The 26,973-nt window shown below is 39.4% G+C and overlaps 1 protein-coding gene across 1 annotated transcript in view; it reads left to right on the top strand.

Annotated features, from left to right (window-relative positions):
- The window catches only part of LOC126267772 (laminin subunit gamma-1-like), a 133,815-nt gene that overhangs the window by 105,281 nt on the left and 1,561 nt on the right, over nt 1–26,973 (top strand). Inside the window, exons 16-17 of the mRNA XM_049973077.1 lie at nt 3,157–3,274; nt 22,519–22,631. Coding sequence (XP_049829034.1) covers nt 3,157–3,274; nt 22,519–22,631 — 231 coding nt within the window. The remainder of the gene's footprint in view (nt 1–3,156; nt 3,275–22,518; nt 22,632–26,973) is intronic.

Genomic DNA, 26,973 nt, shown 5'->3' with positions numbered 1-26,973 from the left:
AAGCCATCCTTGCATGCAAACCATAACTTGGTCTAGCACCATGCCTCTAGTTCTCCTAGCATTGTGGGTGGCCCACAAAACTAACTTGCGTGTGTCCACAGTGGAAGTTGTCTATGGGCAACTGCTCACTGTCCCAGGCAACTTCATCAGGCTGCAGCCCCTGCTGGCCACCACCTGCAACCCAGCCTATTTACAGTAACTACATGACACACATATGCCAGATGCCCCAACAATGCCGTGGTGAGCACCAGTCCTTTCTGAATCAGTACCTCTACATCAGCATGCATGTTGTGCCCTTGATGGACACCAGGTAGTCACTGCTCTGCCAACAGTACTCAGGCCTGCACCTTGTGCTCAAGTGCAGGAAGAATTCCTTTTATATACATCTATGTCATGCTGCCACCGCAGTATCCATTGACTGATCATAGCCAGCATACACACCCAACCTCCCAGCCCTTCCGCACCATCTGTCATCGAAATCGAGGTGATGGACACTGCCACCTTGGTGGGCAATATTTGGAAACTGAGAGTGGAGGCCACCCTGCCATCACACCACACCCAGCAGAGCTCCCCCTGAAACCTGCCACCTCACCCCTGCTGTTGGTCCTGTCCTCTGGTGCCTTATCTGAGTGAAGAGGCACCAACACCACATGATGACACTGAGGCACCTGTCACCAGTCCCATGATGCCATCATACACCTTCACTGAAAAGTGTGACCCAGTGTACTAACAAGAGGTGGCAGCAGTGAGTGTGTACAGTGTTGGTACAAGACAGCAATGTGTGACCTGCCTGAGCACGAGCTTCTTCCCATACACTCCACCAGGCTCTGCCCCAACACTGCAGCATACTCAACTATGCCCGCCTACCATGTGCATCACTGCCCCCCATTGCGTTTGACTATGCGGTTGGATGTTACCACCATGCTGAGCTCGTGATGCGATGTGACAGAGGCCGCCATGTAGCATGCAATGCCTCCACCATCGTCAGTGGCCCTTGCCCCACTGACACCATGCTTCCACAAGTGGCAGTTCAGTAATCGATATTGGGAGTGGTCACTGCATTCTGCAACCTGCTTTCTTCTTCTTGAAGAGGGGGGTGGGGGTGGGCGGTGGGGGGGTGGGGGGAGTATTATGCATCGATGCACTACCACTTTCTCGTGCCCACTGCATGTCTGCTTGAGTGATGATCTTGCATGGTAGCAGATGGCTCATTGCTCAGCAAAAACTGCATCACTAACTGAATACATCCAAGAACAAGAGTTTTCTCTGCTACACACCTTTTTGCTGCAGCACTTGGGTTTTTTTCCTAAAACATGCTACAGGAAGCCTCTCCAACACCAGTATGCCCCCTGCTGATGCAAATCTGTGCACACAAGAAATGCAACAATTTAATGTCCTTTTCCTGTTAAGTTTATGTTTAAGTTATTTCATTATCAGAACGTACTGGCTTGTTCCAGAGCACTCAGATAGTTGCATGACCCATGAAGAGAAAAATGGCGAGTCAGTTTTGTGTGTCTGTAAAAGTAACATTCTTGCAGGCTCCCATGATGCCTATGGAAAATTAGAAGGCAAGGTTGATACCATACTTCAGGACAGCATTATTCACCACCTGCCTTGTGATCCCATGCCCTTAGCACAGAGTATAAACTTTATCAGTCCATTAACCCTTGAGTGAGCATGCCTATGTATAATGTGCACCAGTTACAGATAACATTGTCTTATACTATTCCATTGTTTTGCAATTGTGAGCCCAAGTCTATTGCTTCAGTTAACACAGTGATACATTGTGTTGTCATACTTCTAAGTGTACAGCAGTAATACAAAGTAAATTGGGAGATAGTTGACAATAAAACTTATGATCCACGAAGGAAAATGAACCAGATTTCAAGCTAGCAGCAGTCCCAAAATGAGGCAGTTTTCTACAAGCTAATTAGCAATCAAATAAGCAGTTGGCAGTGATCTGATGCAATTGCACTGTTTAATGTGTTGAGTGCATCATTACTGTGGTTTAATACTTGTATGGAGCAACAGTGATATAATGATATTTTTATTGTCTAATTAAACAATGATTTAGCTCATTTAATGAATTAATCTGAGATTAAACTGAGATTTTCATCATAAATGTTTCCTTGGTAAAAGAGACAGCTATTCTTTACAAGTGTACAAAGTACGCTGTGTGCACACTTGCACAACAGCGTGCCTGTTTGAGGCTTAAATAATAGAGAGTTTGGCAAGATCCAATATCTTTCAGTGAACTATACATAAAATAATGCAGCATCATACATGCAGCTGTTAGAGACTGAAATCCCCAACTATGTTAGACCAGCTTCGACCACTGTAACTCAAGTACTTTTATCTGTATTTGGTATTTGCTTTAGTCACTGTGTTAGGTTAGTTTCACTTATGGTACCTCATGTTTGTTTATTTGTATATTGTATTTTTCTTTGATCACTGTATTGGATTAGCTTCACACATGGTACCTCTAGTTTGTTTATTTGTATTTTGCTTTGATCACTCTGTTAAGTTAGATGCACTCACAGTACTTCCAAGTTCATTTATTTCTATTTGCACATTTCCTTGGTCATTGTGTTAGATCAGCCCCATTTATGATACTTCAAGAATATTAATGATGTTCCTCATGTTGTCTTTAAAGATGTGTAAACTGATTACACCACACACGGTCAGTGGGCACTCCTCACATATATTCATAATGCATTCATGGGTGGTGGGATTACCGGTCCAACACGATTAAGAGTTTTTGTTCAGAGACATTTTTGTGGCAACTTACCTTTGTAAATGTGTTGTGCTATTAACGTGTTCTGCAATTAATTCTGATTGTTAATGTTCCAATAAAGAAACTGTTTTGTATTTAGACATCTTTTTGTTATGTGGTTCTCATGCTTTACACATCTGTTTTACCCTCCACACTTAACAAACCCATAGTGTACACCTGTTGTGTTCAGTGAGCAACACAACTACCATAGTTCCTTTTCTCTCCTCTAGTTAATGTTACAAATGACACTTTGCCATCCATTTCACCAATGACGGGAGATTTACCTTTCTAAAGTGAAAATGTTTCAGGATAGCATGATAGAACTGAGTACTAAAGTGAATTTGATAAAAGTTATATTATTCTCAACTTTAATTGTGTTTCAGGTGAAAGGTGACATAGATCAGATGAGATACGATCAGGTGGAAACATTAAAAGTAGCACAGTGGTCTCTGCAACAGATAAGATCTATCACTGAAGAAATGACTAAGTTTTCTGAATTAGGTAATAGTAAATATCATCCATCTAGATTGCCATATCAGTGAATAGAATATTTACATCAGAATTTTTCTTAATGGAAGCATTTATCAATGAAACATGAACACTGATGTGTAGAAAAGTTTATGTGAATAGTCATAAAAAGTTCTTATAATGACTGCAGATGTAAAAGACTATCTTGGCCAAACATATTGTTAGCTTATAGCATTGTTGTATTCCATTGCTGTGCTACACATTTCACATCGTATTTCTGAGAGGTACTTAAGTTGTAGAGTCCATCCTTAGCACACTAGTGTAACAGGGGACACAAAATAAGCTAAGTTGAAAAATCTATGCAGTCGGTATGTTTATTTACATATACTTTATGCATATAAGCTGACTCCCAGTATTTCCTTTGTTTCCAAGCAAAATTATGTTTTGCATAAATTTGTTTCAAAAATTTAGGTACAAATTCTTGATGTTGAATTTATACATGTTTTATGTGTTGATTTCATCAAAACTTACGTGGTTATCATGGTATATTGTGTAGTACTAAATTGTTACTTGTAAAGGTAAGCTGTGCTTGTAGGAAATGTTGTATGTTGTTGTGGTCTTCAGTCCAGAGACTGGTTTGATGCAGCACTCCACACTCCTCTATCTAGTGCAAGCTTCTTGATCTCCAAGTAACAACTGCAACCCACTCCTTCTGAATCTGCTTAGTGTATTCATCTCTTGGTCTCCCGCTAGAATTTTTACTCTCCACACCGCCCTCCAATACCAAATTGGTGACGCCTTGATGCCTCAGAAGAGGTCCTACCAACTGATCCCTTCTTCAAGTCAAGTTCCACCACAAATTCCTCTTCTCCTCAATTCTATTCAGTACCTCCTCATGAGTTACATGATCTACCCATCGAATCATCTTCTTGTCTAAACAAGTTATCGCCCATGTTTCACTTGTTATAACATCAAGTTGAACACACATATTTCAAGGATGACACAATACATGTAAGTCACAGATCAAGTAAACAAAGTAAGACGTGTGTACATGGTAACAGTCAAATCCGCACTGAGTCCAAGTCTAGCGTCCGCTGGCTGGCTGGCCGCTTAGGTGGCACAGCTGCTGTGTGGCTCGCAGACAGTGCCGCATGTAGAGGATGCACATAACTGCACGGCGGCACTTTGAAAGATCGGCGAGTCACAACACTTTTCCCTCCTTTGAATTTTTTGTGCTGGTATTGATGGAGGCGGCCTGTAAATTGCTAACATCCATAGGTGTTGTTTGACTGGCCGTAAAGTCTCGAGGAGGAGACTTCCCATACGGATGGAAGTGTCCCTGATGACAACAGGCCGAGATGACAGGAGACATGGGAGTTGAGTCTGCTGGGGCCCTGTGCCCCAATCTGCCCATTTCGGCAAGTTCGGTTGTCACAACAGGAGACATGGGTGATGTGTCGGCATCTGTAGGAGTAGGAGGCAAGTAGAGTTGCTCCGACAGATGACAGTCATCTGGTTCCTGCATGGGCGCATCTCCTGGTGGAATCAGTTCTTATGCTGGCACCGATATGATGGTGAGAGGACTGCGTTGAGAGTAACGAGAGATTCCAAGATCCCAAGCATCAGGTAAAGCCAATATGTTGTAGCGGCATTCTGAACAGGCGTTGCCGGCACACGAGGCCAAAGTTGGTCCGAATGATACACTGCAACACCCGTGTCCATTTGGATTTCATACAGGCATCAGCCACGGTGTCATAAGATGCGGCCAGGACTCCATTTTGGCCGCCTGCCATATCCCCGTACCCATACAAGGTCGCCGGCGGTGAACCGGCCAAGCGAAGGCCCCTGTGCCCGTGAGGTGGAAGGCCTCAGAAGATGAAGTATCACGCAGGGCTCTTGGCCATGTAAGAGCTTATCCGGGCTGTGGTCGCCCATGGGGGTGAAATGGTAAGAAGCCAAAAATTCGAGAAGCACATCATCAGCAGCAGAAGAAGTCAGGGGTTTCCTCATCTGAGCCTTAAATGTGTGGACCAGTCATTCAGCCTCACCATTTGACTGTGGATGGAATGGAGGGGCTGTGACATGCATAACACTGTGATTGGCACAAAAATCCGCAAAATCGGAAGAGAAAAATTGCGGACCATTATCAGTAAGAAGAGTAGCTGGAAGGCCTTCCAAAGAGAAAATGCGAGCTAGAGCATCTGTGGTTACCACGGTGGTAGGCGACATGCAATGGACAATGAAAGGAGAGTTAGAGTAGGCATCAATAACAAGAAGCCAATAAGTACCTAAAAGGTCCAGTGAAGTCAGCATGAATACGCTCCCAGGGCTTCTCAGGCAAAGGCCACAGTGACAAAGATGATTTTGGGGTGGCGGCCTGTGACACACGAGGGATGCAGGCAGCACCCTTGTGTGCAATTTCAGAGTCAATGACAGGCCAGTACACATGATGGCAAACCACAGATTTTGTGTTAGAGACACCCCAGTGCCCTTACTGAAGGAGGTGCAAGACCAAAGCATGCAAAGACGCAGGTCCACAACATGCGGCGAAGCATTGTCTGTAGAAAGGAGAATAACACCATCCCTAGCCGTGAGGCAGTAACGCAAAGCGTAGTAGTTCCGCAACCGATCAGAAGTTTTAGTGGATGGATGATCTGGCCAACCCTTCTGAAAACAGTAAAACCCGGGAGAGGGTAGGATCAGAACCCGTAGCAGCCGTCAACCGGTCCCCGGCGATGGGGAACCCCGTCCACAACCTGCTGCTTGGCAAGATCCAGGTGGAAACACAACAGTTCATCCCTATCGAATGCCAGATCAGGACCCATGGGAAGAGAAGACAGTGCATCAGCATTCACATGTCGAGCCTTCAGCTGGAAATGAATCTCATAATTGACATGTGACAAGTAAAGAGCCCAACACTGGAGGCGGTGTGCAGCCTTGTCGGGAAATGACGTTGATGCATGAAACAAGGAAACAAGTGGTTTGTGATCCGTAACAAGGTGAAATTTGGATCCATAGAGAAAAACACCAAACTTATGAAGAGCATAAATAATGGCCAAAGCTTCTAGTTCAATTTGAGAATACTTTCGTTTGGCATCTGTCAGCGTTTTAGAGGCATATACAATGGGTTGTTCAGAACCATCAGAAAAACGGTGTGAAAGGACTGCACCAACCCCATATTGAGAGGCACCCATGGCAAAAAAAAGATATTGGCCAGGTTGATAAATAGCCAGCAACAGCGCCTGTTTCAGCATAGTCTTCAATTTCTGGAAAGCCACATCTCATGACGCAGACCAGTGAAAAGGCATGTTTTTATGCAACAGGTGATGCAATGGCTGAGGCACTGAAGCAGCAGATGGTAAAAACATGTGATAGTATGCTATTTTCCCCAAGAAGGCCTGCAGTTTCTTAACAGATGTAGGGCAAGGTAGGGCATCGATCGCAGTGACAGTTTGCTGAAGAGGACGAATACCATCCCAAGAGAGTTGAAACCCCAAGTACGTGATAGATGGCTGAAAAAATTTTGATTTCTGAAGATTACATTTAAGACCAGCAGTCTGTAAGACATGAAAAAGTGTGTGGAGATTCTGAAGATATTCTTCAGTGGTGGATCCAGTGACAACAATGTTGCCCATGTAATTTATACACCGAGGGACAGGGAGGAATAATTGCTCCAAGAATCGCTGAAAGAGAGCAGGGGCACTGGCACCCCAAATAGCAATCATTGGTATTGACAGAGGCCAAAAGGTGTGTTAAGGACCAGGAACTGCTGGGAAGCAGCGTCGAGAGGAAGTTGATGATAAGCTTCTGACAGGTGAAGTTTAGAAAAATACTGGTCTCCAGCAAGTTTAGTGAACAATTCTTCAGGTCGAGGCATAGGGTAAGTGTCGTTAAGGCATTGAGCATTTACAGTGGCTTAGAAATCGCCACAGAGATGAATATCACCATTTAGCTTAGCAACGACAATGACAGGAGAGGGCCACTCACTGGAAATGACAGGAAGCCAGACCCCTGAAGCAGTGAGGGCCACAGGAATGGGCCAAGACCGAAAAAACTTAGGCCGAGCAGTGGGTTTGAGAGTGATAGGAGCTTCAAAGTCATTTGCACGGCATAACCCAGGAGAAGAAAGGGACGAAAATGTCGTCGACAAGAAATCCAAGCGAGCATAAGGAATAGCATCAGAGACGATATTGACAGACTCATCTATGGAGAACCCAAAAATGCAAAAGGCATCAAAACCAAAAAGATTCTCCACATTACTGTGGTCGACCACAAATATGGGAACAGTGCGAACGACAGATTTGTAAGATACCTCAGCATCAAATTGTCCCAAGAGAGAAATCTTCTGTTTATTGTAAGTCCATAATTGCCTAGTGACAAGTGACAGGATTGGAGAACCCAACTGAAGATATGTCTGAGAATTGATGATAGTGGCAGCAGAACCCGTATCCACCTGCATGCAAACATCCCTAGTATTTGGACAGTGAGGAACAACTTCCCTGAAAGGGAAGAAGTACAATTGACAGACAACACAGAATCAGAATCTGCACCATGTTCATGAACTTCGTGTATGCAGTCGGATTTGCAAATGGATGACACATGACCCTTTTTTTCTGCATTTGTGACACATGGCGCAACGTTGGGGACAATCCTCTTGTGAATGTTTCGTAAAACACCGCGGACATGAAGGATGTTGCCGTGGGTTTTGCTACAGTTTCTTAGAGGTTTGTATATGGTTGGGCCAAGGTTGCGCTAGGGAGCATACTGCGGCTACTTCAGCCGGTGAGGACACGCCACATGCTTCGTCAACAGTGCACAGAGGTTGTATTTCACCAGTGTCACCCTATGCCTCTATTTGCACTCCAGCGATGCGAGAAATTTCAGTAGACTGAGCGATCGATAGGACTTCGTCTAGAGTCGGATTTGCCAGCTGAAGGGCACATTGCCTAACTTCTTTGTTGGCTGCCGACCGGATAATAGCATCTTGTACCATGGAATTGGCATAGGATTCCTTGTGAACTTCAGTAACAAATTGACACTTTCTACTGAGGCCGTGAAGTTCAGCAACCCACGTGCGATAGGATTGACTTGGTTGTTTTTGACAATGATAAAAGGCAATACGAGAGGCTACCACATGCGTATGCTTTTGAAAATAGGCGGACAGAAGTGAGCACATTTCAGCAAAGGACAAAGACGCAGGCTCTTCAAAGGAGCCAATTCCAACAACAACCGATACATTTGAGGTGAAACCCATGACATGAAATGCCAAGAAGTGCTGTCGAAGACATTTTTCTTAATCAGACCAGTCTTCACCGTCTTATCGTAAGGAGGAAAAGGAGGTACAGACAGCAACGAGAGACGCCGTGCATTGGATGGCACGATGAAATCATGAATCGCCGATGTGAGAAGCATTTGCTGTTCAATTAGACCTTGAAATAGTTGCTCTAAAGTAGCCATGGAAATCTGTGAGTCAATGATGAAGAAGAAAAATTCACTACCTCATCGCCAATTGTTATAATGTCAAGTTTGACACATATATTTCAAGGACGACACAATACATGTAAGTCATAGATCAAGTAAACAAAGTAAGATGTGTGTACACGGTAACAGTCAAATCCACACTGAGTCCAAGTCTAACAGCCGCTGGCTGGCTGGCCGCTTAGGTGGCGCAGCTGCTGCATGGCTGGCAGACAGGGCCGTATGTAGTGGACGCGTGTAACTGCGCAGCAGCACTTTGAAAGATCGGCGAGTCACAACATCACTTCCATACAAATACTTTCAGAAAAGACTTTCTGACACTTAAATCTGTACTCAATTTTAACATATTTCCCTTCTTCAGAAACGCTTTCCTTGCCATTGTCAGTCTACATTTTATATCCCCTCTGCGTTTACCATCATTAGGTATTTTGCTTCACAAATAGTAATACTCATGTACTACGCTAAGTGACTCATTTCCTAATCTAATTTCCTCAGCATCACCTGATTTATTTTGAGTATATTCCATTATCCTTGTTTTCTTTTTGTTGATGTTCAACTTATATCCTCCTTTCAAGACACTGTCTATTCCATTCAATTGCTCCTTCATTTCATTTGCCGTCTCTGACAGGATTACAATGTCATCAGTGAGCCTCAAAGTTTTTATTTCTTCTCCATGGATTTTAATTCCTACTCCGAATTTTGCTTTTATTTCCTTTACTGTTTACTCATTATACAGATTGAATAACATTGGGGAAAGGCTACAGCTCTGTCTCATTCCCTTCCCAATCACTGCTTATTTCATGCCCCTCGACTTTTATAACAGCCGTCTGGTTCCTGTACACATTGTAAATAGACTTTCACTCTTTTGCTATTTGATGCCTGACAGCTTCAGAATTTGAAAGAGGATATTCCAGTCAATATTGTCAAAGCCTTCTCTAAGTCTACAAATGCTAGAAATGCTTTCCTTTCTGTAATCTGTCTTCTGAGGTAAGTTGTAGGGGCAGTATTGCTTCACGTGTTCCAACATTTCTATGGAATCCAAACTGGTCCTCTCCGAGGTTGGCTTCTACCAGTTTTTCCATTGGTCTGTAAAGAATTCGTGTTAGTATTTTCCAGCCATGACTTATTAAACTGATAGTTCAGTAATTTTCACACCTGTCAACACTTACTTTCTTTGGGATTGGAATTATTATATTCTTCTTGAAGTCTGAGTGTATTTCTTCTGTCTCATACATCTTGCTCACCAGATGGAAGGGTTCTGTCAGGGCTGGCTCTCCCAAGGATATCAGTAGTTCTAATGGACTGTTGTCTACTTCTGGGACCTTGTTTCGACCAAGGTCTTTCAACGCTGTGTCAAATTCTTCACGTAGTATCATATCTCGTATTTCATCTTCATCTACCTCCTCTTCCATTTCCATAATATCATCCTCAAGTACATCACCCTTGTATAGACGTTCTATATACTCCTTCCAACTTCCTGCTTTCCCTTCTTTGCTTAGAACTGGTTTTCCATTTGAGCCCTTGGTATTCATACAAGTGGTTCCCTCTTCACAAAGGTCTCTTTAATTTTCGTGTAGGCAGTGTCTATCTTACCCCAAGTGATATATGCCTCTATGTCCTTACATTTGTTCACTAGCCATCCCTGCTTAGCCATTTTGCACTTCCTGTTGATCTCATTTTTTAGGCATTCGTATACCTTTTTGCCTACTTTATTTACTCCGTTTTTATGTTTTCTCCTTTCATCACTTAAGTTCAGTATCTTTTCTGTTGTCCAAGAATTTCTACTAGCCCTCAACTTTTTACGTGCTGTTGCCTTTACTATTTCATCTCTTAAAGCTATCCATTCTTCTTCTACTGTATTTCTTTCCCCCATTCTTGTCACTCTTTTTCTGATGCTCTCTCTAAAACTCTCTCAACCTCTGGTACTTTCAATTTATCCAGATCCCATCTCCTTAAATTCCCACTTTTTCTTAGTTTCTTCAGTTTTAATCTACAGTTCATAGCCAGTAGATTGTGGTCAGAATCCACAAATGCTCATGGAAATGTCTTACAATTTAAAACCTGTTTCCTAAATCTCTCTCTTACCATTTATCTGAAACCATCCAGTGTCTCCAGGCCTCTTCCATACATACAACCTTCTTTCATGATTCTTAAACCAAATGTTAACAATGATTAAGTTATGCTCTGTGTAAAATTCTACCAAGCGGCTTCCTCTTTGATTCCTTACCCCCATTCCATATTCACCTACAACTTTTCCTTCTCTTCCTTTTCCTACTATCAAATTGCAGTCCCCCATGACTATTAAATTCTTATCTCCCTTCATTATCTGAAGAATTTTTTTAGACTCATCATATGTTTCTGAAGAAGAGAAATTTGTTAACATCGAGCATACATTTAAGTGTCAGGAAGTCGTTTCTGAAATTTTTTGTATGGAGTGTAGCCATGTATGGAAGTGAAATGTGGACAAAAAAATAATTTGAACAAGAAGAGAACAGACGTTTTGAAATGTGGTGGTACAGAAGAATGCTGAAGATTAGATGGGTAGATCACATAACTAATGAAGAGGTATTGAATACAATTGGGGAGAAGAGAAATTTATGGCACAACTTGACTAGAAGAAGGGATCAGTTGGTAGGACATGTTCTGAGGCATCAAGGGGTCACCAATTTAGTATTGGAGGGCAGTGTGGAGGGTAAAAATCATAGAGGGAGAGAAAGAGATGAATACATTAAGCAGATTCAGAAGGATGCAGGTTGCGGTAGGTACTGGGAGATGATGCAGCTTGCACAGGTTACTGAAGTATGGAGAGCTGCTTCAAACAAGTCTCTGAGCTGAAGACAACAACAACAATGAAGACCACAACAAAAACAACATTTTCTTCAATCTCTTCATTGTCTGTGGAGCTAGTTGGTATATATAATTGTACTAGCGAGGTAAGCATGAGCTTCGTGTCTATGTTGACTACAATAATTCGTTCACTATGCTGCTTGCAATAGCTTACTCTCGCACTTATTTCTTTATTCATTACTGTATCTACTCCTGTGTTACCCCTATTTGATTTTGTATTTCTGACCCTGTGTCCATATGGCTAGAAATCTTGTTTCTTCTGCCACCGAACTTCCCACTATATCTAACTTTATCCTATCCATTCCCCTTTTTAAATTTTCTAACCTACCTACCCAATTAAGGGATCTTACATTACATGCTCTGGTCCATAGAATTCTTTCTCCTGATAACAATGTCACCCTGAGTAGTCCCTGCCCAGAGATCTGAATGGGGGACTATTTTACCTCTGGAATATTTTACCTAAGAGGATGCCATCGTCATTTAACCATACAGTAAAGCTTTATGCCCTCGGGAAAAACTATGGCTGTAGCTTCCCCTTGCTTTCAGCTGTTCGCTGTACCAGCACAGCAAGGCCGTTTTGCTAAATATTACAAGGCCAGATCAGTCAAGCATCCGGACTGTTGCCCCTGCCGCTACTGAAAAGGCTGCTGCCCCTCTTCAGGAACCACACATTTGTCTGGCCTCTCAATAGATACCCCTCCATTTTGGTTGCACCTACGGTACAGCTACCTATACCCCTGAGGCACACCAGTGGCTTGGTGTGGTGTCCCCGCACTCCAACTGCATGCTGATATTGTCGACACCGCAGAGCTGCTACTGCCACAGCTCTTGCAGTGTAGTTGAGATATGATGCATGATGGTGTAGGTCCCCATTGGTGAATGGGAGACAGAAATGCGAACTCGTACGATGGATGCTTCTTCTGATTTAAGACTGAATGATTCATTGCCCAGATGTGCAGTAGTTGTTAAATCTTATCTCATCTGCATCATACACACCACCAATTGCGAGGAAACATTGTAATTATCAGCCTTCTCGTACGTTTTTAGCTCATTGCTATGGAGTTCTTGAACCTGAATGAGGCGAGATCCACAGCTACTCTTTGATCATGTCTGAGTGAACCTATGCCATAATATTTTTAACAAAATGTTCAAAAGTTCTCTTTTCAATTAATGAAGTAGGTATTTTGATATTCAGATTAAATTGTCCCTGCTGAACAGTCGTTGGTTAACTATCATTGATTAAATCACTTAATAATGTAGTCCATGCTTGGTATTTCACTTGGAACAAGCAGTTTATTGTTCCTTGGCCACTAAATACTTTATAACTTTTGCACCACATGCACACGCAGTTAGTTGGTAAATTCAGTTCTATTAAAATTAAGTTTCTTGCCAATTACGACAACTTGACTCTTCAGCGTAATTGTATTATCTTCATGAAGTCGTGTAATTGTGTTCTACTTGAGACTAATTGAGTGTAGTCCTTTGATATACTATCCACTCTTCTTTTAGTTCCAACTATTTGAAAGTCAAGTCCAATATTCACTACTTTCATCAATAAAATTCAATTAACCCATTATCCATGGTTAAGTGTATCTATCAGTTCCTGCCTCTGCTTAGAAAATCATTTTCCGAAGTTCATGAATCACATCACGCAACAAACACTTCTGAACACAAAACAGTCTCGTTGCGTTCCATACTCTCAATAACTAAGACAAGAATTGTTCTCGCATGTGTTTACAGGACGAATGCCAGCAAGGAACTCCTTCTGTGAAAGAGTATTGTAGGCGCATTGAATTTCTTTGTTGCGCTTACAACTCTCTTCCACATAAAAGTTATTTCTGACTAACATCACCTTGGACTTAATTTTCAAGATATTAATTGCAATTATCACTTGGATATATGTCCATTAATTAAATCTGAGGTCTCTTTCTCCTCTTTTCATAACAAAAACTCTCAGTGATGTATAATGTTGTTATCAAAACTTCTTGGTGATAGCTTATCGGCAAAGATGTCGCATTTGCCAAGATAACTCTTCCCTACTTCATATTATGATATTCTGTCTTAATCGACTTTAAGGGGATCGTTGGGGTGTTCTATGGTTCGTGGTGAGAAGGGGGGGGGGGGGGGGGGTTAGTAATTTTCAGTGTGATAGGGTCTGCAGTTTTGGTGAATTTTTTGAACGATTTCATGATGCCTTCAGGTATTTCATGTACAGTTGTACAATTTTGGTCCTAGGCCATTTTCAGTCATCTAAAATGAAAAATTGGATGCATTAGTAACACTTGTGATACTGATATAGGAACAAGTCACATCTATGGGTATACTACACACATTGTAATTTACTGTATGGATGGTTCTTTAGTAGTAAATTATACCATGTATATCCTTGCTCCTGTGACAGCATGTTATGCTTATAAAATACTTAACACTAGGAAGATTATAATTATTTTACAGAAATTTGTTAATTAACTTGCATATGCTTTTTTTCTCAATTATATTTAATTATCATTCATCATTGGTGTAAATATGACTGTATGTAATTTCTTTAAACTAACTTTTAAATATTTGTACCCTTATTGTGGGAGCATGTCATTTTTGAATAGTTGTTACAAAGATCTAATGAAACAGTACTGAAAACTATGAGAGTGAGTAACAACTGCTTTATGTTGTGTGATGTTTCAAATTACAGTCATAATTATTCATGAGTGTAGTGATAACTTTACATTCTATGGTTTTGTAATGCTTTGTTGTAGCACTGGTAAAAAGTTGTCTAGGAATTTCCCATTTTTCAGGTCTGTCTGCTCATTTAAAATTCTGTCTGACTAATCTTTTAGATGGCTGTAAATTTCAATTTCTTTCATTATATCCCGGGTTTTTCCTTTCTGTAACTTATGTAATATTTGAAGTAGGTATTTTGTGGTTTTGTCTTTTAAGTGTGCAGAAAATATGGATGGGCTATTGTCATGTATTCTTTAAATTGTGTGCTAGCTTTCCTTCCTGTTTGTCCAATGTAAAATTTTGAGCATTCTTCACAGTTAATTTGTTTTCAGTCCTGATTGTGAAAATGTCTCTAATTTCCATGGCATGTAGCTCAATAATTATTGTAGATTGTTAGTGACTTCTGTATCTCTGTAGCTGGTGTATAATTTGTATTCTTGAAACATCATGTAATTTTGGTGGAATAATACCTAGGTGTGGCCATACAAGAACTTAATTTTTCTGTGGTTAGTTTGTGTCTCTGGTTAATGTCATTTCATCTATGGGATTGGCAAGTGTTTGATTCATTGTAGTATTGTGTTATATCATCAATTGCAAACTTAATGCATGTTTTTCAGAAACTTTGTCCACAGTAACCTTGTTCACAGCCAGCAGTTCACTAAGTTCATATATTTACATGAAAAAATATCTTTTTAAGAAGTTTAAGACACTTGCAAGGTTTTTTGCAAATTACAGATATTTTGTATAATCTATTTTATAATAAATCATCATTTGCAATTTACAGTTGCTGTAAATAAGTAATGTATCATGTTGCACTATTTCTCTTTTCTTTAATATGAGTGTATATTGTCAGCATTTATGGTAAATTAATGCTATTGCCACATTTTCTTGCTGTCTGTAACCTGAACAGTGTCAGAGAAAAAGTAAAACTTGTGCCAAGTTTTCTGTTGCCATAGGTATCTTGTTTTTGGCTATGAATCACTTTCGTTTGAAAATGCTCCTGATAACACTTGTAGCATATCAGACTCATAAATTAAATGAGAAATGGCAAGCTTAGTATAAAGTTATTAAATTATTGTTCTGTAAAATATTTTACCAGGCATAATGCAACCCCACCATGTGTACTCTTCTCAGGCAGGAGATGTGTTGGTTGCTACTTGTAAGCAGCTGGCAATTGCCCTGACTGTTGTCAAGCAATTAGAAGCTGCTGCAAATGGATGTGTTGGGAGGGCTACGGGGAGTTGTGTATCAGATATACCTAGTTCTGTATCAGAGATACATCAAGTACTATCCACTTTTGTGGATACCATCTCTCCTACAGGAAACATAGGACCCATCATTACTTGTCCACTTGGTGGTGAGTGGCATGTCAGTGATAGGTCTAGGAATCCTCTGCAGTGGAGACAAGGTTCAGGAAGAACTCAGGGTGTTGCACCCATCCACCTGACCCTCAGGTTTGAGATGCTGTCTTCCACTGAAACCAAAACTGAGCCAGTGAGACTTGATTGACCTGTTGAGAAACCTACTGTGTCCTGAGTCAACAGGCAGTAAATATATCAATCATCAGCAATTCAAACATAAGGTGAACAATGGTACCCCTTAGAGAAATTGCAGCAAGGAAGTGGAAGGAACACCAAGTGCACTCAAGAATATAGGACTGTGGGCCTCATTCAGCACATTGGAGAGGCTAATCTGGCAGCCATTAAGGTAGCAAGGTGAAAACAGCTGCAGACTGTTGTGCATTATGGAACAAATGATGCATTTGTGCTCTGAGTTCATACTTGGATCATTCCAGAGACTAGCAGAGAAGGGTGAGATTACTGACTCTGCTCATGGAGTTCCATAGAACTTATCATGGTGCTCAGTTTCTTAATTGAGTGGAAGGCCTGAACCAGAGGCTGCAAATGTTCTGTTACAAGCTAGGCTGCGACTTTCTAGAATTGTGCCATAGGATTGAGAGTTGCTGGGCCCCACAAATGAGTCAGGTGTGCACTACATAGAGGCAGCCACCCAAGTAGATAAGGTGACTCTCCATCAAATCCAGATGACAACAGCTGTAAGAAACTGAGAAGTGTCAGTTGAAAATCCAGAGAAAGGCCCCTTGCAAATGAGAGAAGCTCACATAATATTAGGCACAGAAAGCTGGTTAAAACTGAAAGTTGACAGTAGTGAGATCTTTGGGGAAGATTTAAGCATGTACCAAAAGGATTAGGAAATGGAGGTGGTGTATTTGTTGCAGTAGACAGGATACTGAAATCCACCAAGATAGAAATTGAAGCTGCGTATGGGATTGTCTGGGCAAGACTCAGTAACAAGGGTGAGCATAAAATTAAAATAAGGTCCTTCTTTCGACCACCAGACTCACCTCCTGATGTAATCAAAAACTCTTTTAAACCTCAGTTCACTCATTCATAAGTTTCCTAATCATACAGTAATCGACCAACCATCAAATGGGATAATTATAGTTTTACTAGGGATAATTATAGTTTTCCTAGTGGTGGATGTGACAAGATGCCCTGTGAAACATTACCAAATGCCTTCTCTGAAAACTACCTAGAACAGATAGTTTGGAACCCACTCATGATGGAAATACATTAGACCTAAAGGCAACAAACAGATCTGATCTCTATGAGGTTGAAACTGGTATCAGTGACCACGACACATCAACAGCAAAAATGAATACTGAAGTGCAGTTAAAACAAGTAGGAAGATTTATATGTTCAACAAACTAGACAAAGGAACAGTATTGTCATGTCAGTGAGGAATCGGAAACTTTTGGTTCATAAGTGGAGCATGTAGAAGAGCTATGACTCAAGTTTAAAAGAATAGTTGACCATGCAGTGGATAGATTCGTACCCAGAAGAACAGTTCACGATAGGAGAGATCTTCCATGGTAAACAATCACTGTAAAGTAACTTCTGAAGAAACAGAGGCTACTCATATTAACTATGAAAACATAGCATAGCATAGAGCTATAGATAGGGAGATGCTGAATGAAACATGTTTGGCAGTCAAGAGAGCAATGTGGGAAGTCAGAATATTGTTGAAAGATCTTTCACAAAACCCAAATAAATTCTGATCATATGTAAAGGCTGTCAGTGGCACCAAAGTTAGTGTCCAGTCACTCATGGACAAGACAGGAATAGAAATTGAGAGTAAAAAAGAAAAAGTGGAAGTGCTAACTCTGTTTTGAAATGTTCCTTGACAAAGGAAAACCCAGGAGTATTGCCCCAGTTTATTCCTCATACCACTGAAAAGATAAGTGAAATAAGTGGTAGTGCCAGTGGCATTGTGAAACAGTTGAAATCAATAAAATTGAACAAAGCCCCAGGGCCTGATGGAATCCCCATCAGATTCAATACTGCATTTGTGGTGGAGTTAGCCCCCCTTCTAACTATAATCTTATCTTGGATGGAGAGCTGTTGACAGATGTAGAAGTAACTTCAAATGTACCCCAAGAAGTGATTTGAGTCACATGCTGTTCACTTTTAACATTAATGACCTTGCATATAATACTAAAAGTGACGTCAGACTTTTTGCAAATGATGCAGTGATCTACATGAAGGACAGTCTGCACAAATATTCAGTCTAACATGGGTAAGCTTTTAAAGTGATGCAAAGGCTAGAAATTCAATTTAAATGTTTAGAAATGTAAAACTGTGCACCTCACAAAAAATAATAAATAAATAAGAAATACCATAATATCCTAAGAATATAAAATCAAAGGGCCACAGTTGGAATTGGTAAATTCATACACTTAACAGGGTGTAACATTTTGTAGGAATATGAAACAGAATGATTACGCAGGCTCAGTTGGGGGTAAAGCAGGTAGCAGACTTTGGTTTCTTGGTAGTATACTTGGGGAATGCAATTACTTACAAATCAATCATGCGACCCATGCTAGAATATTGCTGAAGTGTACGGGACTCATACTAAGTGGGACTAACAGGGGGTATTGAATGTATACACAGAATGGCAGCACAATTGGTCCCATGCTTGTTTGACCCATAGGAGAGTGTCACATATGTGTTGAAAGAATGAACTGGCAGACTCTTGAAGATAGATGGAAAATATCCCAGGAAAGTGTGCTAACAAACTTTCAAGAACTGGTTTTAAATGATGACCCTAGGGATACACTACAACCTACTGTGTATTGCACCCATAGGGATAATAGGACAAAATTAGATTAATTACGGCATGCACAGTAGCATGTAAACTACCATTCTTCCTGTTCTCTATACTGGAATGGAACAGGAAAATGTCCAAATGACTGTACAATGGGATGTATCTCTGTTATGCACTTCAAAGTGGTTCACAGAGCATTGATGTAGAGCCACCAGTAGAGTTCCATACAGATATGATCTTCAATTAGTGGTTTTTAATGTGAACTTATGTGAATTAAAGTGTTAAAGGACCTAACAGTAGAGTTTCACGCAGATCTGATCTCCAGTTAGTGGTGTCTGATGTGAGCTATTGTGGATTAAAGCATCTAGGAAAACATAGTATCTGCAACTATTACAAGAGTGAAAAAAACTGAATTGTATGTAGAAATGAACTGGATAACACAAGGCTAAGAAGCAATTCAGTATTAAAAAGAAAAATGAGAAAACTAAAATTGAAGCAGAATTACTGACCGGTACTTCAATTCAGGTATCAAAATTTTTAATACTGCTAGGAAGAAAGGTGGGTCCCCATCTTCCTGTGTTTTCTTTTTACCTTCCACCAACATTCCTTCTCATTCTTTCCAAGAAATCCAGGCTAGCGTTGTGGACTTTTGTATGTGTCTGTTGCCTTGTGAAAGTGAATCCAAGAGAAAAAAGCTCTTTTTTGTTTCAAATCTTTCTAAACAACTGAGGCAGCAAACTGCAATATCTGCCATGTTACTATATTAACATTTAAAGAAAAATGAGGAAAATGTTTAACTTCTATAGTATTATGCTTACAAAAGTTCAAATTCAGTGAATTAATTCCGTTTGTAATCTGTATAAGCATCGAGAGTATTCAAATATCTGAAGCCATTGTTGCCAAGAATTTTGTGTAAATTATTTGCACATTGGCAGTTTTCAAACTCAATTTGAAAAATACAGTGAAAAAAGTGATGTAGCACTTTTCTTAGCAATCAAACCACTCATAATCAATAATATAATGTTTTAGTGTATCCCTTGAATTAACAATGTTAAAATATAAGAGGTAATACAAGTTTAGTTTAAGTTTAGTTTAGTTAATGGTCATTTCTTTTTACACAAAATCAATGTTGTGATTCTCTTCTGCAGGTCTTTGTTCAGACATTTTGTCATCCCTTCCGTATCTGCATTTTAAATCAATTTGTTGTTTTCAGTTACAAGTTTATAGTGAAGCAGGTAAGTATCATTTGGCCACTGTGCACTGTAATGCTCACCAATAGTTTTTGAACATTAACCACCATTGCCTCTGCAACAGGAAAGCCAGTTGGCATTCAATTTGGATGCATAGTTTTGCATTTATTTAAGATATGGTTGTCAAGCTCCCACCCTTACTTCACCTGTACTACAGTGTGTAGCAGTTCCTGTGCTCTCTATCTTGGGTGACAACGCACTCAGTACTCATAACTACAGCTCACAAAATGCAGGTCGTCCTTGCTTTACAATCCTAGAAACAAGGCAGTATGGATGTGAAGCACTATGATTGGTGCATAGACAGTGTAGGAAAGGGGAAAAATGAAATAGTTCTGTTCACATTGTAGGATTTCAAACTCAACGGTATATTCAAAGGCTTCTGTTACAGCAAATGGTTGAATTATGCAAGATTACTTTTCAGTGCATGGCAAGTATAATTCAGTATGACCAAAATTGTCATGAAGCAGGTTTTGAAACTCACCACATTAGTTGTGTTACAAACTAAATCAACAGCCTTTGTGTTCTCATTGCAGGGAAAATTGTGGCTGAAATAAAAGGATAAATTTATGACACTGCATTGCTTCTGAAAGTTCCTGCCCAACTTTGTGGTTGTAAACATTTGGAAATCTTTGCATTGTCTCTTAATAATTATGTTGAGTAATTCATCCAACTGTTTGATTTGGATTTAACTAAACAAATTAGTGATTTTAAGCAAATAGTAAGAATCTTGTGGAGACTTAAAAACCACATAAAATGCAGTTTAACAGTTGGATAGAAGTATCTTTACTTCACACCATCTATCAGCCTTGATGATATTTTACCAGCTCGATATAATTTATGTCATTTAATTTTTTCACCCCTTCTATCTTTCAGTCCAAGGTGTTACAGGAGTTTTATGCTATTACCTACCTGATACAGTCCAATAATAAAAAATTAAAAAATATCTTAAGCCTCAGAGAGGACTTAACCACAACAAGTCAAGCAATGCATAATGAAATGTTCTACAAACGAATACATAGAATATGTTTGCCACTACCATTTTTTTATGATTTTTGCAACCAGTTTTGTAATAACTATTGAATGTGCCTCTGTGATACAATTTGTGAAAAAGTTCCACAGTGATTTGCCAGACTTCTCATAACTTAAATGTTGAGCTTTGGAATTGATCACAGTTATATTTAACAAACTTTTAGAAAAAATAAGACACACTATTGAGAGTCAACAACATTACAAAAGTTATTTAAAATAACCTTAGAGTAACCCATTTCTCATAGTTTGCCTGATCTGCTAGCCACTGACGTGACAATTATCTTTTTGTAAAACTAGTTTTTCCCAGTTTATATTGTTCAAATAACTTAGGGGAATGAAGACATGTGACATCTTTGACTACAATTCATATTCCGATATGTGAACACCCTATAATTTTCAAGGCATAAATCAAAGAAGAGAAATTTAAATGCTCAGTAGGCCGGACTATGCCGACTAAGAACCATAATATAGCATACACAAAAAAGACAACACACACGTAAGCAACTAGCACCACCACACAGCTAAAGATGACTGGTGTCAAAGTTATCAGTAGTGAATATTAATTATCAGTGAGTGAGCAGGAATTGTGGAATTAACTCTTTCTATCTATTGTTTGACCATTGAGGAAGCCGGATTCCAAGCAGAATTTAAACAAAAATGCCTGTCTCTATAAAGTAACTTCCTCATCTTATCTCAACTGCTTCCTTAATAAATTACACTAAAAGCTAGAAGTGCTCACCAGGAATATTTGTGCTGTTATACCCTATAAAATGACAGATATCAAGGCAGTGTTCTGCAATAGTAGTTTTTCTTAACTGTTTTATCTGTGAGAGACACTTATGCTCTATATGTTGGTGTTCCATGGTGTTGTGGCGCTGATGCCCTAACAACTGTATGCTATACCATGACTGCCTGGAATGTGCTAGACATTGGCCTTACAGAAACCAAGATTATCCTTTACAGACCCTAAAAGAGACCTAATCTTGGATAGTGATCGAAAAACACATTTCCCACTTTGTTTCTGTGAAATAGATTCAGCCCTGTTGGAAATGCTATTACTCTCCCAATGATGAGTTATGTGTTATGGGTGTTTAGTGGAGATAATTTAGCCAGTTCAGATGGAATACGGTTATAGGTTTTGCATCTGTGCCCTGCTTGGATACAGAATTTGCACTCCTGTGTAGCCTGAATACTGATACAGCTCCTGAATTGGAGATACTTAAACTATCCAGAAATGCTGATGCTAAGCAGTGCTGAAAGGAGTTCACCTATCATGTTACATGGATATGTCTGATGGTGTATAGCTGCCTGTAAATACAGTGGCATGAGGCAAGGCATGAGGCAAACATGACATTTCATTGTGTCACATGAAGTTGACAGTTGCAACATATTGACCACAATATTATTGATTTTGCTGTGTTTTTAACTTGTTTAGGATTACCCTTGAGTAACTATAGACCTCACTTATCAAAAATATTTATTGATTAGAATTAGGAAACAACATGTTTTTACTTCTCATGCTTGTGATAGTATTGTGGACTAATTTTCATTTTGTGGAATTGGTAGAACTTCAGCAGAAAATAATATACGGCCTATAAATGTGCTCTCTTAAAGCTAGCCCCACAGGACAAGACCAGATAGATTATAGTAATGTAATATGATCAGACTGCAATACCTGTATTATTTTCATTTTTGCAATTTTTATAACAAATAAATGCTCCAATTCCAGAAATTTGCATGCATCAGTACCAGCTATTTGCTAAATGCTGTGAAGTAGCAGCAGTCATCTTTTATCAAGTGGTTTAAAATGTCACTGTTGTTTTTCTTCAGATATTTCTACAATAGAAATCCTGGAGAGAAAGTTTGTGATGGCAGAAAATGAATTACTGAACATCAGATTAGATGAGCGGATCAGAGCTCTTAGAGAAGCCAGGCACGAGCAGGTAAATTTTGTTGTTCTGTTGAGTTTTATTTCAGATTTGTTTGCTGTAGATAGAAAAGTGGAAAATAAAATACAAACATCCTGGAGGAATAGTCTCCCATGAATGAAGGTTTGTTCACAGTATACCAGCTCATACAACTACTAATGATCTTTGACAATAATGTAAATACCTTCTATGACTGCCCATAGCTATTTAGACCTACAATATGGTGCAAAGACAGTCATTGAGTGTTAAATGTCATCTTCAGAGATAATTTTCACTACTGCTTTTGCTTGTTGTTGGAATTCACTGTGTGAGTACATTTAACTGTCAGTCGTACCCATGAAAAGTAGCATTGATAATTACTGTACAGACAACGCTGCTCATGACTATGGAACAAGATGTAGACTGAACTTACATTTACCAAGAAAGAATAGACATAAATGTCAAACAGCATTTTCTACAGAGGGATAGAAGTCTTTAACTGCCAAAGGAGGTTAAAGAAATTGCTAAAACAAATTTATTTAGAAAGGGAAGTAAAGAGTACCTTTTAAGCAATATATTCTATACATTGAAGGATTACTTAGATAAGACATAGTAGGGTTTGGTAAGAAAAGTAACACAATTGAATAATAACAATGACAATAAAACATTTATCATTTCACACTATATTTTTCCTTCTGTTCTTCTTTTCTGCAAAAAGTTACTCATAAAGTTAAACAATGTACATATAATGTAACACCATATCCTCTTTCTGAATTCAACATCTCACTTGTTAAAGAGGGATGCTGACTCAGTTTTCCAGGCTAGCAAATTGGAAGTTTTGGTACACAAAATGGTAATGATGTTAGCTGATAATGTGTGTAGCCTAATGAAGCAATGTACACTGAAGTGACTAAAGTCATCAGATAGTGATATGCTCACATACAGTTGGATGTAGTATCACATACACAAGGTATAAAAGGTGCAGTGCACTCACAGAGCTGTCATTTGTACTCAGGTGATTCTTGTGAAAATGTTTGCAAGTGATTATGGCCACATGATGGGCACTAACAGACTTTGAATGCAGATAGTTGCCGATAGACACAGGGGCTTTCTATTTTGGGAATCAGGGAATTCAATATTCCAAGACCCACAGCATCAGGAGTGTGCCGAGAATATCAGATTTCAGGCATTACCGCTTACCCTCAACAACATAGTGGCCGACAGCTTTCACTTAACTATGAAGAGCAGAGGCATTCACATGGAGTTGTCAGTGCGAACAAAAAAGGAACACTGCATGCAATAACCACAGAAATCAATGTGGGATGTATGATGAACATATCCATTATAACAGTGTGGCAAAATTAGTTGTTAATGGGCTATGGCAGCAGACAACCAATGTGAGTACCTTTGCTAACAGCACAGTGCCTTTGCTAACATTACCTGCAGCACCTCTCTTGGGCTCTGTGACCACATTGGTTGGAACCTACATGACTGAAAAACTGTGACCTGGTCAGATGAGTCCCAATTTAAGTTGCCAAGAGCTGCTGGTAGGGTTAGAGTGTGACACAGACCTGGCAAAGCCAAGAACCTAGATTGTCAACAAGGCACTGTGCAAGATGGTGGTGGATCCATAATCGTGTGGACTGTGTTTACATGGAATGTACTGGGTCTCCTGATCCAACTGAACTGATCATTGACTGGAAATGGTTATGTTTCACTACTTGTAGACCATTTGCAGCCATTCGTGGACTTCATGTTCTCAAATAATGATGGAATTTTTATGGATGACAACGTGTCTTGTCACAGGACCTCAGCTGTTCACAATTGATTTGAAGAACATTCTGGACAATTTGAGTGAATCATTTGGCCAAAAAGATTGCCCAAAGTGAATCCCATTGAACATTTATGGGACATAATCAAGAGGTCAGTTCATGCACAAAATCCTGCATCAGCAACACTTCCACAAATAGGGGCAGCTACAGATGCAGTATTTCTGCAGGGAACTTCAGAAGATTGGTTGAATCCATGCCATGACCAACTGCTGCACATCACTGGGCAAAAGGATGTCCAACACAATATTTGGTGGTATCCCATGACTGTTGTCATCACACTGTGTGTGAAGTGTGTACAGTGACAATAGCATAAATTGTGGGTACTTCATTTGCAAAGTGTTGATTGGTGTTTGAGAGGACCATCTAGCCTTCCACAACCCCACAATACATTCTCAATGAAATTGTGCTTCTTGTCACATTACTGATACATCTACAATTTTCACTGATCCAGAGTGTTGTGAGAAGCAACAGGTCATTGTTTCAGCAAGTCAGATACAGTTGCTTTAAGCTCAGTGTTTTCAAACTCAACTTCTTGTTCCAGTCCTGTCAACAGCAGCACACTTTGATTCACTGCTTTCAATGCACTGTGTGTTTATGTGTCCAAGAAGAATTTAATATTTATGTGCTATGTCTGTAAAGCTAAAATTGTCTTCAACATAAAGGTTGGTTTGAACACCTCATTGCTTTGCTATACCATGCTTGTGTTGCAGTCAGTTTACCCTTGCTTTGTTTTCAACTTTGAAATGATTTACCCATTCAATTGCTGGGTGACTTAGAGTGTAACATTGATTTTGACACATTTTGCAACTTCATATTTTTGTCTTAAATGATTCATTGACTGACGTGAAAGGAGTAGTAACCAACAGAAAAAATTTAGAGCAAAGTGGGTAATGAACTTGCAATCTATGTATTTGTAGTCTAGCATTTACCCACTGAGTCAAATTATGTCAGTGCAGATATCCAGTCTCCTTTTTCCACTATGGTATACATTAACTTGTGTTTTGACTCAGTGATATGGGTTGTCACATAAAATTCACATTCCTTTCAATTTTTTTGTTGTGTGGTTATCTCTTGTTTTCTGGTTCATGTTTTGGAGTGACTTTAGCAATTGCACAACTTTTCATTTTTTGATCTCATCTGTATACTAATCAAGGTTTCTGAGAATTTCTGAATGGATATTTAATCATATTTCTGAATTTATATGTCTTACAGCACTTGTTCTGATAGCTATATGCTCCTCTTTTGTCACAATTATTATTAATGTAGCACTGAATCAGTGTAATGAACATTTTATTTGGTGTATTGAAATCAAAAATAGCTACCTTGTATTTTACTTCATCATTCAAAAAATCATTTAATTGTGTGCTAGGACGTTTATAATAATATTGGTCCAATATCAACATCAGTCTTGTAGGCACTTTATCACCAAGTACAATTTGATGACTATGTACTCTTTGTTTGTATTTGCAAAAGAGAATGAAGTAGCAAGTGTATTGTACAGAGACATTCATCATTACAGTACATGAACCAGTTGTGATTTTTGTAGGGTACAGAGGTGGATACAGAAAAGCCTCAAGGATGGGGTGCTAAAAATATCTCGAGCTACCTTTACTTCTACTGCAATAAATAATAATAATAAAGTCACATGCAAAGTTTAAGAAAGTTTTATTTAAACTGATTATACACACATACAAGACAATGCCATCTTATGACATAAAAAAGTTACAATTATGGTTCTCTTCCTTAAATAATGAATTCTGTGCACCTATTGAGCCATTAAGTCGATCCTCCTCCATTGTTGACCTCAGCCATGCCTTTGTACAGCGCAACGTTGAAAACCTTCTTTCTACTGTAGCAATAGATGAAGGTAGACAAGCAAATATTTTGTTCAGCATGTGCAAAGTAGGATAATCAGATCTGGAACAAACACACAATGCTTGCGTAACAGAATCATGATCATTAAGGGCATTAATGTGTGCTACATAGGAAAATACAACTACTCGATAACTCAATTTATCAAGTCGATTGACGAAAGAAATAAACGAACAGTATGCAGGCTGCCTGACAGGGGCGGTGCAGGTGGCAATGCAGACGGCCCCGCAACAGGCCACTGGTACAGAGTAATCAAAAAGATAACTGGCAGCTGGAAGAAAAGTTACAAATAAATATAAAGGAAATTCACTGAGCACATTTATGAGAAAGTTGAAATAATCATTAATTAAAAGATTTTTATGCTCAGAAAGATTTCTGAGTTCCATCATTTATTGTAGTATTTTTGTCTATTGGTGCATATTAGCAGTGGTAAATATTTATATAATAATATCTAATATGGTACTTGTGGTAAATATTTATTATATTTATCACATGATATCATTATTGTAATTACACAAAAATGACAGTGCCCGTACCTAAAGTTATTATGGATTGTTGAGGAAGAAGCCACTAGCAAAATGTTCTGCATTTCCTAACATGTCACTGAGTTTTTTGATATTGTCATTATATATTATTTTTTCACTAACATCATTTCATGCTACAGGGTGGAGAAT

The sequence above is a fragment of the Schistocerca gregaria genome, chromosome 4, assembly GCF_023897955.1.
Source record: "Schistocerca gregaria isolate iqSchGreg1 chromosome 4, iqSchGreg1.2, whole genome shotgun sequence".
Taxonomy (NCBI): Eukaryota; Metazoa; Arthropoda; class Insecta; order Orthoptera; family Acrididae; genus Schistocerca; species Schistocerca gregaria.
Note: the sequence above shows the minus strand (reverse complement) of the source record. Positions and strands in the feature narration are given on the sequence as shown.